This window comes from Pavona decussata, unplaced genomic scaffold (genome assembly GCF_977016875.1).
Source record: "Pavona decussata unplaced genomic scaffold, jaPavDecu1.1 SCAFFOLD_45, whole genome shotgun sequence".
Lineage (NCBI taxonomy): Eukaryota > Metazoa > Cnidaria > Anthozoa > Scleractinia > Agariciidae > Pavona > Pavona decussata.
Window position 1 is genome coordinate 1,598,502 of NW_028145467.1, and position 20,760 is coordinate 1,619,261.

General features: G+C 39.7%; 3 protein-coding genes across 5 annotated transcripts in view; 2 read left to right on the forward strand and 1 right to left on the reverse strand.

Annotated features, from left to right (window-relative positions):
* Positions 1-3,273, forward strand: part of LOC146482612 (palmitoyltransferase ZDHHC17-like) — a 30,404-nt gene extending 27,131 nt beyond the window's left edge. For all 3 annotated transcript variants that reach the window (XM_085107046.1, XM_085107047.1, XM_085107048.1), the window contains exon 18: positions 1,046-3,273. In XM_085107046.1, coding sequence (XP_084963172.1) covers positions 1,046-1,172 — 127 coding nt within the window. In that variant the 3' untranslated portion in view covers positions 1,173-3,273. The remainder of the gene's footprint in view (positions 1-1,045) is intronic.
* Positions 3,274-3,991: 718 nt separating this feature from the next.
* On the forward strand, positions 3,992-18,200 carry LOC146482614 (emopamil-binding protein-like). Its single transcript, XM_085107050.1, has 4 exons — positions 3,992-4,598; positions 8,809-8,955; positions 10,454-10,583; positions 15,530-18,200. Exons 1-4 carry the CDS (start codon positions 4,405-4,407, stop codon positions 15,698-15,700), a joined length of 642 nt encoding a protein of 213 aa, XP_084963176.1. The 5' UTR covers positions 3,992-4,404; the 3' UTR covers positions 15,701-18,200.
* On the reverse strand, positions 17,041-20,330 carry LOC146482615 (uncharacterized). The gene has a single exon (XM_085107049.1). The coding sequence runs from the start codon at positions 20,128-20,130 to the stop codon at positions 18,607-18,609; it is 1,524 nt and encodes a 507-aa protein (XP_084963175.1). The 5' UTR covers positions 20,131-20,330; the 3' UTR covers positions 17,041-18,606.
* Positions 20,331-20,760: the final 430 nt, after the last annotated feature.

Genomic DNA, 20,760 nt, shown 5'->3' on the forward strand with positions numbered 1-20,760 from the left:
TGTGGCAGTGATTAATACTGAGCAAAATAATACTGGAAGAGAGCTCGTTTAAATAGTTGTTTTGTTGGTTTTTGACGAATAGATATAGGAATATCATTCCAGTAATAACATCCAATAATTGTTGGGCAAAATTTCCTAATAATTTTTCTGAAAGGACTAGGATTCAGATGCTGTAGGGAAGCAATTCGAGTGGCGTAATTATGTTGCTCAGGTACTAGGGTTAAAGTGAAATTGGAAGGCTTTCCATCTACAAATTAATTAATTAATTAATTAATTAATTAATTAATCAATTAACATCCTATACAGAGCCTCACTTCGTTGTTCTTGTAATTTAGCGTCAAGTGTGGCGAGAGCTCTGTCCGGACACAAGTCCATGGCTGAGAGGATTTCGTGTTTCTTCGTCCAAACCTTTTGCTTGATAGATCTGTCAACAAGGCATGTTCGGGAAACTAAACACCAACCACAAACATGTCTCCACTTTGGCGCGGAATTGATCCTTAGAAACGAAACTTCTATTGCTTGTATTTCTAAAACGGAACGCCTTTCAGCTGTTAAACTTGGCAAGCAGATTTCTTTAATGATAATCTTTAAGATGTGGAAAAAGCAACGAAATCACCGGGGCTTCCAGGAATACCTTAAGCAGATTCTGGGTAAAAACCAAACAACCATTTGATGCTGTATTCAGTTAGTACGGTCTCTGTAGTTTAATAGCAGAGATTCATAATGCACAGACACCCAAATAAGGCTTCATAATCATGAAACTTGAGCGTTGCGAAAAGAACGCCTGACGAAAATTCAGGCTTGAATTGGATTCGGACCCATGACCTCTGCGATGCCGGTGCAGTGCTCTACCAACTGATATTGGGAGTTCGTGATATACCCATGAAGGATGGATAATTGAATATGAATATAATAAGTGCGAGGGTCTTTTTTCTATTTAATCACTTGTCAGGCTATGTTTTCGTACTTCATTGTTTCTCGTCTCGCATGACTGGCCCTAAGAGGGTTACCTGTTTGACATTTTGATGGTTTTCTTGTCTTTCAGTCGCGGTCTCCTAGGAAACATCGCCGACTTTATGAACGTGAGCCTTTGCGGCCTGGTGCGACCTTTTCAGGTGGACTGGTACCGACAGTACAATACCAACTTGAGTACACCCCACAAGACTGTGTGAAATCCGTGTATTTAAAACGAATTCTATGAACGCCAAGCGGGCAGTTCTAAAACAACAGTAAAAAATCAATCGAAAGACTGCAAAATTTCCTCACTGATAGATTTAGAATAAATTTAAATTACGGAATAAAAAAGGATGGCTGGGCGTTTGTGGGGTGTGTGTCAACTCGCGCCCAGTCCAGGTGAGGGCGTTATTTCGTCGGCAATAATTTATGTTTTACGATTTTTTTTTTTTTTTTTTTTTTGCGGTCGTTCCGTTATGTTTTCTTAAATTCCTTGCATCATTTCATTAGACAGTGTTAGCAATTAAGAGAAGAAGAGTATATCTTAAGTCAAAATTTTGAGCGCTTACAGGAGCCCATTTCTCAAAGCATACAAAGCCTGTGTCCTGCGTTTTCACAGATCGGCTTATTTTTAGACACGTTTTGGATTACTGTTGCCCGGGAGAATTCACTTTCTGGTCTGCACCAGAATCATGCAAAGTTAGAGACTCCTGTGGGAGTCCGAGTTCTGCGGTAACTTCAATTTAAAAATAAATAGGGCTTTGGAAACGTTGTGACACGAATCCGCAGCAGCGATTATAATCTACTGTAATAGGCGCCAAGCGCTTAAAGGGGCAGTGCCACCTATTTGTGGTGTCACTTTGAATGGCCAAAAAACATTTGTGTCGATGTAAACGTTTAAATAATGGTTCAGTTTTGTTAACTATAACCCTACTAGTGCAGAGAAACTAGTTTTATTCATTTTTGGCTGCGGATGGCTTGGATGGAAATTAGATTGCAACTTGAAAAAAATGCCCAGTTTCTTTCAAGTTCTTCCTGTGTATTTTGGTGAAACTGCTAAAAAGAGATTACAGTTTGTTCTTCCTCGGAGAAATCATTTCATACTTTCTTCCCGGTGCTGTGAGAGCAATTTCATGGTAGAGAAAAGATTTTTTTGCACAATCTCCCTTATATTGCCTCGTTAATATTTACATAAACCACCCGGTTCGAAATTTTTATTCATAATAAATATTAAATGATTTATCTTGCTCCAAGCGATGCGCTCTAATTCCAGAAACGTGGTAAATGGAGCGAAACGGACGTAGCGTGTGATTTTCCGACCGGGATTTCCGTGTAAATAGTAAGCATGCCTTGTCCCTGGTAATGCGCTGGGTACACGGTTTTCAGGAAAATAGTTGCTAGCAAACATGGCGTCATTGCCATGGTCATAAATTGGCGCTGTATGACGGTATTCTTTCAGATGTGTTGTTATTGGCCAGTCTTCAAAAGCTTTTGCCATGACTTGCTGATTTTCAATATTCTCTCAATTCATTTACCATCCGCGCTAACCGCGAAATACGCGCGGTGTTCGTTTCCCGTTTCTGCGCAAAGTACATTTATTCTGAAAGAAATGTGATGGTAAATTGGAAAGAAATGTGACGGTAAATTGGGTCATTCTATGTGCAAATATGTCCAACAGATTTCGCCGTCGGTGTTGTCATAGTTTTGCCCGACACTTGAGCTTGCTGAAAGGTCTTATTTTGCGGACAAAGAAGGGAAGTTGGTGCGCGAAAAAACAAAAAAATGTTGGAAGCGGTAACACCAGAAAGCTAGGAGAGGGTGGCCTTTCAATCTAGGACAACCCTTTCCATATTAACACTTTGGCTCGCTTACGTAAAGTTCGGTTTAGCTTTAAACGAGAAGTAGGGCAAAAGTTACTATTTAAAAATGAGATAATTTTAAATACTCGGTGATCACAGTGGATGATTTATGGAAAGAAGTCCAAGGAGGTTATGAGTGTCGAAGGCCGTTGTGATAACTTGAGTTGGGTCAATTTTGACTCGGTCAGCAAGGACAAACTTTCGCATATTACTGAAAAGCTCGGTAAACATTGCTAAGGCAAGTAACCAAATCAGCTTCTTTACATATAAACAGGCTCTTTGGACTGTTGTTCCCAGATGCAACTATTAAAAGAATGATATAGTAAGTTTATGAGCAATTTTTTAACGGCTTTGTATTGTTTTGGTTTTGTAACATAGGCATTATAAGATGTAAATGTGTTCATAGGTTCATATATATAGATATGCAACGCATTAAAAGATGTAATGGCTAGGTTTGAAAGTATTGTGTTTCCTTTTTATTCATTATGTTATGGGTGGAGATCTTTTTCGCGTGATAGAATTGAGAACAAATAATCTAATTGTTTTAACATCATCATCATCTTTAGATGATATGATGTCTATGATATTTTAAATGTAATTCCTCATCTATCATCATCCCCTTTTCCCCATGTGGGTAATTGGGCAGGGAATTAGCTCCCTCCAAATTCTGAGCAGTAATTTCCCCTTTCCGTACTAGACAGGTTTTTTTTTTCTCAGTTGCAGGGTGGGGTGATTAAACCCATGCCAAACCCCCAGCCTGGAGGGCCAGGGGCTGTCATTTTTCAGGCCTCTCACCCGCGACCAACTGGCAAGGTTGAACCTCCCCCTCCAGCATAGCTCTTCGGGTCATCAAGACACAAACCTGTATATCACAGATTTGATAGTGAGTAGCGAGAACCCTAGGAGATACGTAGTAAGGCGTTTTAGTATTAATGGAGTAGGCTTTCGCCCACCTTACTCACGGCGCTATGATCGCACGGTCCTTGGCTTAGGTTGCGTTCGATTGACCGTATTACGGAGTAGTAACAAGCGGAATAGTTGTTAAATTTCTCTTTTTAAGTAATTTGGAAAGCTTTTTGTGCAAACATTCCCTGACACATGAAAATGTAAGGGCCATTTCGTACTCCAGTAACTCCTAAAACCCCTTATGAGGAATTTCTTGTCATCGTTGTATATATTCCTATTCCAGAATAGGGTCAATCGAACGCACTCTTGGACTTCAAGTGGATGGTGCCCGTAGAGGGAGTGAGCACGCGCGGAGCGCGTAAAATGGCCTCCAGTGACGTAAGGGGACGCGACAGTCTTCATCTAGCGCGTCGTGTTCCCTCGTGAGGAAGGGATTTTCTCTCCCTCTTCAATACCTGAGAAAAATAAATGAGGAACCATTCGTAGTCTATCCTCGATTCTCCTTACATTAAATGCGCTTCCGAACTTAGCGACCGTTGCAGCTTCTTGAGGGAGGAAGAGAGAGGACCCTGGGAACGAGGTTTCGTGACACATGCGAGCATCACACGATCTGTCACGCTTGGACACCTTGAAGAACGCGCGGTTTTCTATTGTAGGTTCTAACGAGCGTTAATTGTCTTTCAAAATGTCCTTCAATTCAACTAAAGCGTTGGAAATAGCCAAGTATTTCGCCGAAGATATCGAAGATCCCGTCAATCTCATTCCTGTGGTGTTGATTTTGTTCTGTTTTGTTTGGAGTGGTTTTCCGCGCGGCAAACATTGTGCCCTTGCTTGGTGGGTGCTCTTCAATGGCTGCATAATTCACTGTTGGATGGATGGGTAAGATTCTAGCAAGCTTTGACCTTTATTGATTGTTTTTACAGAGTAGTTTCAACTAGACGTTTGTCTTATGTTTGCTTCCGAAAATGGCTTGCAAATATAAGCTTATACATGCTTATATATATAAACAAATTCGAGATGTTGCAATTTACCCGCAGGTCGAATATCAGTCGATCAATATTTGCCTTTGCAAGTTTAACTTGCTAAACTACATGTAGCAGTTCTCATTAAGGAGTGAATGCTGCCGTTTAAGGTGTTTTTGAATGCAAATACGACAATGAAAATTTCAACAAAATATAACTTATTTTATTTGCAAAATAACATGGTTACATGTATGTTCTTTGAGTATAACATTAACAAGTAACTATTGGTGTTCCCACAGGCAGCCCAAGTTCGCGTCACTAGAGAGCGTGTGATAATTAATAACTAGTGAGACGATGACCTTTGAGTGCAAGCGGTATTGTGTTACAGACAGCCGTTGAGAAATTTGAACGCATTATAAGACTTTGTATGGGAACTAAATTGCCGACGATTTTTACGCTAAAAAAACGCTAAATTTAACTTTCACTCAATAAAATGAATAAAACTGACTCACCTCTGGTGTATTCTTGTGCGTTTTGGGGTTTATTTTGCCGTTTCGGGCGTTCTTTGAAATCACTGTCATTACCCTCATAAGACGGAGTCAAGGCAGCACAGTCAGATATCGATCGCAATTTTTTCACGCAGAGCTAAAGCCCCATCATTCTCAAACCTCGGTGAATGTTTCTTCGTCAAAAATCCCCACTCACTTTGCTGGAAATGAGCATTTTCTGCTTCCGATTCCACGATAGCGTCGTTTCTCCAACAGATGATGATTTTGAAAATGGACACGGAGCGTGGGTCCGAGGTCAAATTAACTCCACCCGATGGGGTACAGTCATTTCATGTACAGCACTTACCCCATCCCCACAGCGGCATCTCGGACCGCTTCATTGTTACGAGCGACCAATGGCATAGCGAGGCGACGCTACAGGACATCAACAGACAAACCAGACAGCAAAATTTAAATATTCTGCAGGGTTTTCATCGAGATATAAAAATATGTTATCAAAGGCAAAGAGACCACTCGAAAATGAATGGGATTCCTCTCCGAAACGCCGCAAGGGTCCGAGATATCCCCCACATTGGAAATTCATATCACAGTTCTGAGTTGACTCAAATGAAATGGATGTTTAAAGTGCGAATGAAGACCGGAAATGCGCTCTTATACACAACAAAGGACTGGTCATTTGTTCTCAACTCCCGGTAACTCGAACTCCCGATAACTCGAACCTTTTACTATTTCCCCTGAAGGTTCGAGTTATCGGGAGTTGACTGTAAATCGGCAAACATTTTATTCACAAAGATCAGTCCTTTGTTGTGTAAAAGAACGCATTTCCGGTCCTCATTCGCACTTTAAACATCCATTTCACTCGAGTCAACTCAGAACTGTGATATGAATTTCCAATGTGAGGGATATCTCGGATAAAAACCTCGCAGAATATTTAAATTTTGCTGTCTGGTTTGTCTGTTGATGTCCCGTAGCGTCGCCTCGCTATGCCATTGGTCGCTCGTAACAATGAAGCGGTCCGAGATGCCGCTGTAGGGATGGGGTAAGTGCTGTACATGAAATGACTGTACCCCATCGGGTGGAGTTAATTTGCCCTCGGACCCAAGCTCCGTGTCCATTTTCAAAATCATCATCTGTTGGAGAAACGACGCTATCGTGGAATCGGAAGCAGAAAATGCTCATTTCCAGCAAAGTGAGTGGGGATTTTTGACGACGAAACATTCACCGAGGTTTGAGAATGATGGGGCTTTAGCTCTGCGTGAAAAAATTGCGGCTGGGATGGATTTTCGAGGCGCAAACCGCCTCTGAGCGTACTACGTGAGCTTACGATCGATATCTGACTGTGCTGCCTTGACTCCGTCTTATGAGGGTAATGACAGTGATTTCAAAGAACGCCCGAAACGGCAAAATAAACCCCAAAACGCACAAGAATACACCAGAGGTGAGTCAGTTTTATTCATTTTATTGAGTGAAAGTTAAATTTAGCGTTTTTTTAGCGTAAAAATCGTCAGCATTTTAGTTCCCATACAAAGTCTTATAATGCGTTCAAATTTCTCAACGGCTGTCTGTAACACAATACCGCTTGCACTCAAAGGTCATTGTCTCACTAGTTATTAATTATCACACGCTCTCTAGTGACGCGAACTTGGGCTGCCTGTGGTGTTCCTAAGGCTTTTGTTGGGATTATGCTTGTAGCAGTTGCTAAAAGTGGAAAAGAAATATATTGGTTAACGAAAACGGAAGGTGTATTAAACGAATAACACTGTCTAACGCAACATGTAATAATAAGGGCTTTTTAACTGATTCTTAGAACGATTAGTGACACTTTTTTTTGTCTACCTAGCGCAACGTGGAAATAAACTAAATACTTGGCGATTTCCATGATATAAGATGTCATCGATATTTGTTTGTGTCCATAAATCGACTGAATTCAACCGATTGAAAAGCAAAGCTGCAAGTGACATAAATGCACACTGTCAGCCTTTAGAATGCTCACTGAAAGCTTCATGACCTTGATGAATGCTTCCTCGAATAGAAGTAATCATAATAGATCAGCAAAAAGTGCCAAAACTCACCTGTAAACAGCGAAACCTTGACTCTGATCAACTGTATTTATATCTTGCTGGGAGCACGTGCGATTTTCCGCTGAGCGAGCACATGTCAATTTTTCTTATAAGACAGCTGCTGATTGGCTAGAATTGGCTGTACCATAAAACAGGATTTCTGATTGGCTGTTTCTTAATGCAAACGATGGGCCGAACCGTCGAACCAAATTTCTTGATGGCTTCAAAAATATGAAGGCTGCCTATGACGGCAGCAATAAAACTTTTTTAAAGAAGATTTCGATGAAGCTCTTAAACAGTGGTTCAGAGAGGAAGCCATTACAGTGGATGGTCATGATTGTAATCCAAAAGTCACGCACAACAAGCATCCTTGCAAAGTGTTCTTTGGACCCTCTTTGAATTTGCAGTGAAAGCATTCAAACCTTTCAATGGTACCATCGAGTATAAAAATCCAGTTTTTGAGGCAGTGGAACCACAAATATGGTCAGTGGTTCAAGTCCAAGGGTGCAAGAACGAATACCAAAAAATTAATGCACAAGTCATCTCCAAGAGTGCTAGCCTCCCAGGCAGTAGTTTTTAGGGGACTTGTATTTACCCCCTCCCCTAAAACGACTGTGTGGGAGGCTACAAGAGTGCCCATCCATCTCAGAATACCCCATGGCTAGGACAAATAAGCTGGTCAAATGCCCCATGCTGCAGTTAACAAAGAAACGAATTTCTTTATTTCTGTGCTTACCTAATGAAAGCTTATTTACTAAGTCTCAGATAAGTCCCATAATTTACTCATATCAGTACTGTGGCAGTGACCATTTGTTCTGTGGTTACACTATCTCATTATGTCCTCCTCACACTAGGTAATCAAGAATTTAGTGTCTATCCTGATTGAAACAAAGCAATGTTCAGCGTTGTGAGGTGAAAATCGTGAGGCCAGTAAATGCCGAGGGGTAGGCTGATGCCTGGCCCCTGCCACCCCAGGGCAGACAGTGTTGAAATATGCCCCACTAATGCCTGGGGATGGGTATTCCTGGAATTGGTGGATTAGAAACACCCCCAAAATATGCAAAGGCCAGTGCTATAATACCCCCATAAATAAACAACTTAGGCCTACCAGAATCTCACTAGCCAAAAATACACCAGGAAATGTCTTAAACGCAAATCCTGGGGGGTCAAGTATTGTACTCTGGAATGAACTGGCATCCCATCAAGGAATAGGGGGGACCTTAAGATCAGATCTGATCTTAAGGTCCCCCCTATTCCTTGATGGGATGCCAGTGGGAGAACAAGATTGAGTTTGAGTTTGACTTTCAAATTATTTCAAATCAGTCGCATCCCCAAAACTCTCATTCCAATTTCTGTTGTTTACTGGCAGATAAGGCCTAGAAACAAGATTGGTGTGACAAGCGGTTATCTAAATCACTCGAACTAGATTTGAAAGTCGTACTCGCACACAACCTCATACTCGTAGTCAAATCTGTAGGTCCCTAGTAGCTCATGTGATTAATCATAGCTATAGTTACATGTGGCTGACATAATTTTTGTCCACCATAACTAATTTTAGGGTTGTTGGTACTTTTGCCCGTGGACCAAAGTGGATGGTCATTGAATATGGCAAGTTGGATGCACGTTACTGGCCAAAAAAGGATCCACTTGTGATGTCCATTTCCTTTCTGGAGCTGGGTGTCATGGGGCCCCTTTGTATTCTCTGGTAAGCCTTAATATTCTTAGTGCATGAATCTTTTCTTTGACTATCAAATGGGCACTTTGTCATTTTTTTGTAGTAAATCCAGCAATCTGCATAAAGTATGGTAGTGTAGCAAAAGGATGGGGGAGGGGAGGGTAACTGAGAATCTAAAAGTAATATTATTTTCTTCTCTCTCTCTCCCCCCCCCCCCCCCCACCCAGGCCTAATAAGGGGTCCTCCTCTTAGATCCACCATTCCAATACTCTCAATGAAGCATTCTACCTGTACACTCGATTGAAAAAATGTTGTTCCTTGCTAAGTGTGGATCACAGATGATACGACCTGGTGGAATTATGGGGTGATGCAATTAGCATTGGCTCTTTTCATATTTTTTTCTCTTTCTCTGCGAGAAATGTGTAAATTTAATAAGCCCTAAAACCCACTTGCTTTTATATTTTCAAACAGAAGTGTAAATGAGCTTATAGGTTAAACACTTGCCAGAATGCTGCTGGGTCTTGTCATTCATGGCTTACACTGTATACTGTTTCTGTGAGAAGGGTTTTTTTAATTGAGTGTATATGGGAATGTATGGTCCACATAAAGCTCTTTTAAGAACCTGAAATTCTGTTGGACCTGTATATCACGCAGCTCTATTGTTTCAGGGTTTGAGGGTCCATTATCTCTCTTGTTTGTTCATTGTTCCTCTATCATTTTTTAGCAAATCCTGGGAGCCATTCTAAGAGCTGCATGGTGCCCCAAAACTTTAGTGTACTTGTCTACTTGTCTTTAGTGTACTTACAGAAACCCTAAAATCCTTTAAACCACAAATATCTAAACTGAACCTGGTCGACAAAATTCGATCAGGATGTTGATGCAATTGCTGCATTTCTTGATCACATTGTAGTTTTCATTGTCTTGGCTATACATTTCTCCCTTAGAAATTTGATGAATCATCGGCTGCTGTCATTTTGTACTATTTTATGATTTTTACCATTTATGTATTTTTACTTACTTGTCCCCTGGTGCCAAGGTGGCGCATAGGGCCTCCACATGGGCTTCCAGCGATTCCTGTCTTGCGCTGCAGTGCGCACCTCACTCCAGGACTGCCACCCTGCTTTGGACCTCTATTTATGTATTTTTGATGTCTATAAATATTCACATTGTGATTGTAATTGTTCTATTCAATTTGTATTTTTTTTAGTCGAGCATTTTTATCACAAGCCCCTGGCTCGGGAGATTGGGTGACCACTCCCTATGCCCCCAACTTTAAATAAATATTGTATTGTATTGTATTGTAGGAGAGGCACTTCAAAAAGTTAGTTTAAAGCACTCCCCACCCCACCTCTATTCTTGATTCCTTTTTCCCCTCAATAATATTGACCATAAGTAAATACTGCAATGTAGCCCTTGTTCTCTTGTAAGCAAACAGTTCCTACTTACAGTCATATAGTACCCAGATCCCACTGCTGATGAATACTAGAGATTCAGATGTTCATAAGAGTTTATTTTATTATTTTTCCAGGTATCGTTCCGTTGTTAAGGATCTATGGTGGCGTCATTTTATGTCCATTTTAGTATCTACCTTTCAGATTACAGGTTGTATCTTGTATTGTGGTGGGGAAGCTTATGATGGATTTAAACATGTTCCACTGGTGAGTCAGAGCATCCATAATAATAATAATAATAACAATACAATACAATACAATAATACAATACAATATTTATTTCGCCATATACACAACATTTACAGATGGGAAGAAAAAATGAAGAAAAAAATTGAAGAAAGAAAATAAATGGCGAGGAAACCTGAAAGAAACCACGAGGCTTATAACAAGTCAGGCTTCCCCACTTAACTAATCTTATATTAGAATTACAATGTGGACTTATGGTAAATTAACTTTGACCGCGCACACGTACACACACACATATTAAGTAAGTTAGTTAAGAATTACAGCCTTACAGAAGTTAATACCTAGAAAGAAGAAATTCTTTAAGCTTTCTTTTAAAAGAAGCGGAGGAGGGAGAACTAGTTATGTCAGAAGTTAGCGAATTATAAAAGTTTGGACCTTGAAAGTAAATTGAAAACTTCCTGGTGTTCGTTCTGCACAGTGGCAAGCGGAAGGACTGAGCATTCCTAGTATTATAATTATGGATTTGACTATTCAGTAAAAAAAAGTTATTGAATTTGGAAGGGAGTGTAGAGTTCTTGAATGAAAACATAAAAAAACCTAATTGAAACGAATGGATATCATGAAATTTTAAGAGTTTAAGTTCCTTAAAGATAGGGCCAGTATGGGCAATGTATGTGGAATTGCTTACTATTCTTAACGCACGTTTCTGTAAGGTTACAATTCTTTGAAGGTTTGACTTATAGGTACCAGCCCAAGCTAAATTGCAATAATATAAATATGGAAGGATCATAGAATTGTATAAAGTACGAAGGGAGTGAGTAGAGAGAAAAAACCTAGATTTATGAATAATACCTATAGATTTGGATAATTTATTTGCTGTTAAGGATATATGAGATTTCCAGGTCAAATTGTCATCTAGTAAAACACCCAAGAACATGGTCTCAGAAACACGAAGGATAGGCTGCTCATTTATGAAAAGTTGAAATTCAAAGGATTGCTTCTTTTGCCAGGGCTTGAATACCATAAAATTAGTCTTGGCTAAATTTAAGGAGAGCCGGTTTGCTGCAAACCAGGTTGACAATTTGTTTAATTCTCTATTTAATGTGTTAGTTAGGTAAACAGGATCATTATGGGAGATAAATAGGTTTGTATCATCAGCAAACAAGATTGCATCAAGCAGGGAAGCATTGTTCAGATCATTAACATACAGGATAAAAAATAAGGGACCAAGAATAGAACCTTGAGGCACCCCACAGGAAATCCCCTGTAATAATAATAATAATAAAGATCTTTATTAATAACAAATATCATTAGTCAGGAAGCAACCTCACCCTCAGGTGGTTTTCAGGCTGGTCCTGAGTAAAAATTATAAAATAAACAGTAAGTAAAAACTTATTAAATATAAAAAAGTTAAAAAGAGACAATCACAGTAAAATCGTAAGATAGAGTTAACGGTGTAACAAAATTAGATAAAATAGTTCACAAGAGCTTCTTGATAAGTCAGTCTCTGTTGTCCCCACTGGCACCGAGATTTGGGCATTCTAACATTGTCCTTGTGCCTAGTGTTAGAAGGGTGGATTTCCCTTAAGTGCGTAAAATCCATAATCAGGACTCTCAATAAATTTTAATGTGGGTGGCGCTAATCTACTGTATACTCACTTAATCATCAGGGTGTAATGCTAGAGTTTCAAAACACCTTATAATTAATTAACAACTGGGGGGAAATCTTTGAAAATCACAAACTCAGTTTGCTGTTTCCAACATTTTCAACAAGATAAATTTGAAGATAATAGAACCAGTGGAAATCCTCCATTTTGGTGACATTAATAATAAGTTGTTGTTTGAGAATGATGTATTATATTTATTCAGTGAGTGACACAGGCATACTTGGAAAAAAGGAAATCAAAATGCTCTTATCAGGTGTAGGAGTCGAACCTAAGACCTTCCAATATTACTAGTAAGTTGGATGCTTCACCACTGAGCTTCAGGAAACTCGAGAGAGATGAGTCGGCCATTAAGGCAATTTAATCAGCAAATCAGTCAGTTGGAACAAGTCAAAAAGACATCACCAATGAAAAACTGAGGTTTTTTGCATAAACCAGCAGAAAAAATATAGGGTATTAGTGCTTTTCTATAATAAATTAAAGACCACCTGTAAAAATTCAGCTATTAATTTGAGCAAGGAAAAAAAATAGTCACTTGAGACATTTTTCCGGTCTGCTCTTCAATTAAAGGCAACTTGCTGCAAAGTAAGCACCCATTTCTTTTGGAAAAAGTCTTTCTTCAGTTAATTTCCGTTTAATTTTTTAACTCTTCAGAGCTTTTTACCCAATTGCAACATGTAGGACCTGCAGTATGTACTCCACCGCCTTCCCTATCCCCCTCAACCTTGCATTCACAATCCTTCCTGTTTGATATGAACAGGGGAAAGTTAATAGCTCATTACTCGGGCCGTAAGGCGAACCGAGTTAAGGTTTCGGTAGCATTATCAAATTCTTTTTTCTCTTTGGGGTCGCGATGGGCCGAGAGATAAGACTTCGGGCCACGAGTTATTGTTCTAGGTCTTGTTTTTTGTACTCGAGTGGCACGAGTAAAGTTTTCGGTGGCGTTATCAAATTCTTCGCGTTCTTTGTACTCGGGCCTTGAGGCGCCGAGTTAAGTAATCGGGGAAGGGGAGGGGAGGGTCCCGAACTCCCTCGTTTTTTTCGCTTCCTAAGCTCCCCATCCCTTTCCCCGATGTATTCTGCGAGTCACTATTCTTTTGAATCAAAACATTTGGCGTCGGTTGTGAAGCGTTCGTGAACGTTTCCCTTAGCGCAGAGAGGGTTCTGGAGTCGTTAGAACAAAAAGGTGAAGGCAAATGATAGCATATCGAGTGGCAAAGAAAGCTAAAATGTAAGGATTAAAGCCCGTGGATATAGCATAAGAGAAGAGGAGGTAGCTTGAACATGGTGCATTCTGTTTCGTCTGATAAACGAGGGTGACAGTTGTGCAAGAAATCCTGAACCTTTGGAAGGTTTGTCGCGCAAGCAGCACGTGCGTGAATTTAACTCTGCATGATGTAGATGGTGGGTATCGAAAACGCGAATGCGAAATCGAAACAGAAAAGTGTAGTGACGTTTTGCAGCTTTCTTCGGGACCCTCGCAAGACGCTGCAGAATGGTCAGAAAATTCAAAGAATTCCAAAGATTTGAATGCAGACCTCACCGCAAGCCACGCGAATGTTTTACAGAAAAAGAATGGTCATGTCGAATCAACGATCGATCACAAGTGCACGCTGAGGAAGATGGGAAAGGAGAGACAGTTTTTGGCTAGCTTTTATTTGGGTGACCACATGCAATAAGACTTAATTTTCCAATTTGACTTAATAGAGATGTTATCGGTGACGCGATCACTATCGTGTCACACTCAGTCCTGCGATGACAATTCTCGTCTTCGATTCCTCTGCCCGAAAAATCCTGACCCTTCATGGGTTATCGCGCAGAGCATTTTTATTACGAAACGCGAAACAAGGCACGTGCAGAAAAATTGGCGGGCCAAGGAATACATCCCGCACGACAAAATCATGCGAACGTACTTGCAATTTTGTCATCAGTTTTTTAATTTGGTCAAGAAGGAAACCGTTTTCTCAACAAACTTCTTTAATTTGTGCCCTAGCCTGCTCATAGAGCTTTGTTTGGCTAAATCATGTTTCATATCGTTGATACATCTGAGTAAAAGAATTTGAGCTTACATGGATAAGTTGATATCAGAGTGTTTATGTCAGTGTATACTAAATAGGAGAATTAGAAATTGTCAATTGTACAGAAATTTTTATCCATCGTTGACAAATGCTTCCCCAAGAACCACCCAATAAACAAGATCTTCAACAGACAGACAGACACTAAAACTCAGCTACTCAATCATGCATGCCAAACATGAAAACCATAATCGCATCACATAAAAAAACAGATACTCTCAAATGTAGCAACAACCCCAAACCAAAATCATGAACCGAGCTGCAACTGCAGGAAGAAAGCAGAATGCCCACTTGATGGTAAATGCCTCCAAGCGAACGACTGTAACAACAACTGAATCGTACGTGGGACTGGCACAACACATTCTTCCGAAACGCCAACAGACGCAATGCAACGGAACTATCTGAACAATATATGGACCCTGACGGACGCAAACAAAACATTTCTGATTAAATGGAAAGTACTCAGAAAGTTCAAACCCGATAATAACATTAACAAGAAATGTAACCTATGTCTTCATGAAAAGTTTATTTCTGTAGAAAAGATCTTAGTAGCCTGAACAAACGCAATGAATTACCAAGTCCAAACCCCCCACAGAAATAGATAAGTACTCAAAACCTCTCAAAAAACGTAAAGTAACCGTTTATATCATGGCACGTGAATTTTTTCACGCCACGAGCATTAGTAATTTATCGCCCAGCAAACGCTTGTTTTAAATCACCAGTTCGAATGATTTCATAAATCCATGCCCTCATATAAATAGATACGTACCCAAAACCTCTTGTTTAACGTAACGTAACCGTTTGTATTGTGGCACGTGAACTCTCTCACGGCACGTGGAATTGTATTTTAAATCACCAGTTTTTGATTTCTTTATATACTTTACAGTCATTCATTGAAGTTGCGTGATGAGTGTGGTCACCTCCTGATCATACGAAACAGAGCTGTAGCAATAAAACGATGAATCACTTCTGGAGCCTGAACTATTTTTTTCCTGGGTGTATATCTCCGTCTATTTCTATCGATTTTGGGGAGTCAGCGATGCTCGAAGTTATCACTGCTAAAAGATTGTAGGCTTACGCACCACGCAGTCAAATATGGCCCACGTATAAGCTGGAAACAGCTTCTTTCTTGTTCATATTATTTTGTTAACACATTAAAACGTACATATAAGAAAGGTTTTTATGTCCATGTGTTAGTCATGTAAGATTTATATTTTTCTCTTTTCAGGACTGGCCACCAAAATTTGACACTTTTGAAAAGATTTTCTACTTCTGGACTATCTACGTCTGCGCCAATGCAATCTGGATTGTTGTTCCGACAACCATCATGTTACAGACACTCTCAGAGATGAACAGTGTGTATAATCCACAAACTAGTTCGAAGAAAAAACGTAATTAACAGCAATATGTCAAACCTTAAACTGACAAAACAGGTACTGCTGTCTTAGGTGTTTTCTGACCTGCATTTTCTCAAAATAAGAGTGTGTTGATTACTTGATATCCATTTTCCAATTTTTATTCAATTTCCATTTTTGCATTGATTAAAAAATACTGCTAGCACTTGAATTCCTGCTAACCCGCGCGAACTCCCAAGGGAAATAAAAACTAGTCCGACTTATGGCGTTTGTGTTAAAATCAAGTATCGTGCTGATTAATAGTTAAATAAGGGTTTTGTGCAAGAGTGGTGTAAACTGACTTATTTTGCCCAAAAATCAAAATTGCTTCGAATAAGCTCAACTAGGCACAAAGACCGATTGTCAGGTAAGAAACTGGCTTGTGTGTTTAATTTTTGAGCAAAATTAAGCTAAATAAACAAGAAAATATAGCTTATGAATTACTTTTCTAGAAAATGCAAGCGACCTACATAAAGAAGAAACTGCTCAACTGATTTCTTTGGGCAACCATAAAAGCCGGATTGGCAGAATGGCGAAAAATCATCCCTTATCCTAAAAGACGGCATGGCTTAGGGTTAATTTAGGATGATTTTCCGCCGTTCCCTCTTTTAGGATTTAGGGTGATTTTCTGCCATTCCCTGTTTTAGGGTCGCCAGCTTTCTTTTGAATACAAGACTGAACCAAGTCAAGAACCAAGGAAGGCATTGGAAGTTGTGATCAAAATAAATCAGTCCATTAACAGGCTTTTAATCATAGGGCTTACTTGGAGGAATTTAAAGAAGAAAAAAAAAGTCGCAGATGCCTCTCTTGCACAATTTAACCCATCAACTGAAAATATCATGGTTTTATCATTTTTTCACAATCGAGTCACTTCAAAGTGCAATAGGTTTATTTTCTATTTGTTAGAGCCTTTTGATAAGAATGTTTAGTTTGGGAATTTTAGCCAGCATTTTGTTCTTAAAAGAACACATTATGGATGTTTCCGTATATTAACAATCATGCCAACACTAATTAAAAATTAGAGATTTCAACACGTAATTCGGCTATGTTCTGGCATTTTGGGGTTTACCAATGAACCAACATTTTTAAAATAGAGTTTGAGTTATCAGGGTAAATTTGAGCCAAGGAAAAGTAAAAGTAGTTCAATTTAGTTGGGAGTTCAAGTTAGCTGATCTGTCGTCTCTAATCTTTCAATGGAAGTTATGTTATACTACGAATTTTCAGTCTTGCATGAATTCTATAGCTGTTGTATTCTTTTAATTAATGACTAAGTAAACACATTTAAATTATAGATCGCAGATCCCATTTCTGATTTTAGAGAAGTAGGATAGCTGTTGAGTAATCATTATTTAATCATTGTTGTTTTATTTACATTGGAAATTAAAAACACCAATGTTTGCGTTTCATACTTATTCAAACAATAAAGAGCGGTGAACTTTGCAACTCACTAAAACCCCTTTACAAACAGTATCAAAATAATCTGTTGTGCTTACATTAAAAAATTCACTAAGAAGGCTGTTTTCTTTTTTGAGTGTTCTGCAGTCAACATTAACTGTTCGGAACCACATTGTGATGTGATGCCCACAACAGCAACATCTTTATTCACTACAGTGGAACCTCGATTTTACAATTTGGCCAGGGCACAGCAAAATCATATTGTTGAATCAGGATATCGTAGTAAACGAACTCCAGATTTATAAATAACTGTTGCCGGGACACAGAATGTTGATTGTTAAATTGGGAATATCGTTAGATCGACAATTGTAAAATTGAGGTTCCACTGTAAAACAATTCCCTACTTCAGAAACTACGGGGAGACCGGTATGAGTGAGGGATTATGGGATTGTTTTGGAAGGTGGATGGAAATTGCACCAATGAATAAGTGAATTTCTTCGCAGTCAGTTGTATAAGAAATATTCGTTTAGTTTAAAACGATTGAACAAAAACTATGCTACTTGATAAAATGCTGAAAAATGCACTCCCTTGCTCATAGTTTGTGGAGTGGGGAATTGGAAAAAATTTCAGGACCCACAGGTAGCTTTTGAGCTACTTCAAGCGGATGCCCCCACCCCCACGCACACACCACTTGTTACTTCAAGACAACTTGGCATTATCAAATATATGTCCACATTTGCTTCCCTTGAAGTCGCAGGAAAATTATGACCATTGTTCTGCACAGCTGCCATCTAGGATCCCCCATTTTGGATTTCATAATAATTATTGAAAACCACTCTTTGCATAATCAGAACATGAGATTGCACATGTGGAAATCCTGGCAACTTTTACAGAATGATCAGACAATCTAAATATTCTAGAAACCTTAGGTTGTGAGTTGTGATGTTATATATAAAACATAAGGAAGAGTGTTTCATCTGAGAAGTGGGTTAAAAACGAGGTGCAGCCAAGTTTTTTTTTAACCAACTCTAAGGACGCCCGTGTTTGGAGATCAGATAGAACCCTCTCTTTGAGACTTTGATATACCTTCTCAAACCATTAATAATAATATTAACACCAAATTTTATGATAATTGAGATCACATTTGATTTCCATACCTCATTCACAGGAGTGATTTCCTTTGTTTTGTCCGATCATATATTATTTTAAGGCTTTTAGAACTATCCACAACACAAGGGGAAGTAGGAAGAACTTAATGCTTCCCAAAGTGAGAACTGTGACTGCAAGGAAGTCTTTTTATTTTAATGGATCAAAACTTTTTAATGACATTCCAAATGAAATGAAGGATCTTAACTTAAAACTCGTATTTTAGAATTCTATAGATCCCAAGCATTTTAATTATGTTTAAAGTTAGTGGCTGTATTTAGGCTTTTTAGGCTCTTTTCTTTTGGCAGGGCCCTTATTGATATCAACGTAATTTTTTAAGCTGAAGAGGTCACTTGTTAAAAAACATTTATTATTTATTGTCCGTTGGGAAATTTTTCTGCAGATTTTTTAATCTCTCCATCTCTGCAACTGACCATAAGTAATGATGCATTTCTATGTCTGCAATGTCCATCTCATCCAGATCTTCCCTTTCCCCCTCGGGATCAAGTTGTTTTGAACTCTGAAGATCACAAATCCTTGACTCAAAATAGCCATCCATCAACTCTTCTTCAGAGTACCCACACGTCAAGAGATGTTCTATCAACACGTCATTATGATCTAAATCGTTTTTGTTGTGTGTTGTTAAAGTGCCACTGTTCGCGGTGTCTGAGGAGATGTTGCCATCGTCTGTCGATGGAAGTATAAACATTTCTTGGGATGGGCCAGACTGTGATGCAACTGCATCACCACTGCCCACACTATTTCCATGGTAACTTGCCTGGTGCTTCCAATTCTGACACCTTGACAGTGAGTCTGGGAGGGTAGGGGTGTTTTGATCACTGTTTGCACTGGATCCAGACACCACCTGCTCCTTGTCCAAGATGCGAGATTTGGCCATCTGTATCTTTGCTTTGCGATTCTTATCAGTGATTTCTTTCTTCTTCATCCACAGGGCCTTGACAACAGGCAAATCCAGCTTTCCACATTTCTTGTGAAAATTCACTATGTCAGCAACGTGCTTAACGATGTCTTTCTTTTTCACAGAATCTGGAATCCAGGGAACTTCTTTTGCCAGCTCTAACAAGCTAGTCTTCACACGAGACATGTATCCTCTCAGTTCGAGCTCAGTGACTGAATTTTTTCCCAAGACTTCTGCGATCTTTTCCTTGGAAGGTGACATTCTTTTATATTCGAGAACTAGAAGCACCAAACCCACTGCTTTGGCAGCTTGATTTCTAGATATTGACAAGCCAAATGATTTCAAAATCTGCCACAGATCTAGGGAAAGCTTCTCGCAGGACCTATCCAACACGGAGAGTTCCGAGAGAATACACAAAACCAGAGATTCGACACTAAAAGGATCCAAGCTAATATCAAGAGCTTTCAAAATGTTCTTCACACATTTGCCGATAAGGAACATGCTACACTCGGCAACTTCGGCCATACGCCTGTAAGTGAACTGAATGTTATTCTGCCTACAGACGATGAACACGCAGCTGCCGACAAGAACAGGCCTCCGATAAAAAAGGCCTTGAAATTTCCGAGACTTTCTCACCGGTAAGAGTCTATCGAACAACAACTCTCTTGTCTTGTTCAGAATCTCATTCGACAGGTTTAGTCGCTTCACCAAAGCGTACAGGCACGACTGAAGGAGCTTTTTAGTCGGTGTGGAGTCAACTTTAGGCATGCGCTGTCTCACTGTTCTCGGTAGATCGTAATAGTCACCAATAAATAAGGTGGTTCCATCTGCCCGCATTGCAGTAAATCCATCGCCCTCACTTTCAAAGCTAAAAACATTGCTTTCCACCACAGCTCCGCACTTGTGGCAAACAAGCTCTCCTCCGGGTTCGGAATCAACGGCGTTTTCATGGCAATTCGGGCATTCAGAAGGCATATTATCGTTTTGAGAAAGAGGTAAAAAAGCCTACAAAGTACAAGCCTTGCAAAGATTGCAAAACGTCTTGAAAACGACAACTTTCGCTGTACCAAAATGTTCCAGGCGTTCACAGACGCTAGTGCCAGTCTCTTCATCCCTTACTCTTTTCCAGGCCTTACTCGTTCAGTCACAGGCACCCCAAGAAAGATTAACATTTGATCCCTTGCAAGGCTCTTCCTGAACAATCTCAGCTTCCGTTGAATCAAGAGCCCATTGCCTGCGTTGACAGTAGCCGAATCGTTCCTTATGTAAACTTGTTTGCTGAACCAGAGGAAAATTAGTTTCAGACTATAACAAGACGCCTATGGGCGTTTACGCGGGATCATGAGATGGTGTATGTTTAGCACTAAGTGCAGACCCCAGTCGCGGAGCCGTCGCGGTTGATCTAATTGAATAGTTTGAGTCACAAAGAAAGCGTGATGTTGTTTCGCTAAACTTCCGTTACGCTTCTCGACGACTCATATCGAAAAGTGATTATGATTCAATGGTCTTTGCGAGCATTTGCGAGCATGCGAGCAGTGTGTTTATTTTTGCGAGCATGAGCAGTTGTCAAATTTTTCTTGCGAGCAGCGAGCAGTACAGTTTAGA

What these genes read in the sequence shown, in the direction of transcription:
- LOC146482615 (XM_085107049.1), bottom strand. Translation starts at nt 20,130, where the DNA reads ATGCCTTCTGAATGCCCGAATTGCCATGAAAACGCCGTTGATTCCGAA.
- LOC146482614 (XM_085107050.1), top strand. Translation starts at nt 4,405, where the DNA reads ATGTCCTTCAATTCAACTAAAGCGTTGGAAATAGCCAAGTATTTCGCC. An exon ending in ATTCACTGTTGGATGGATGG is followed by an intron (nt 4,599 to 8,808) that starts GTAAGATTCTAG and finishes AACTAATTTTAG; the next exon opens with GGTTGTTGGTACTTTTGCCC. An exon ending in GATTTAAACATGTTCCACTG is followed by an intron (nt 10,584 to 15,529) that starts GTGAGTCAGAGC and finishes TTCTCTTTTCAG; the next exon opens with GACTGGCCACCAAAATTTGA.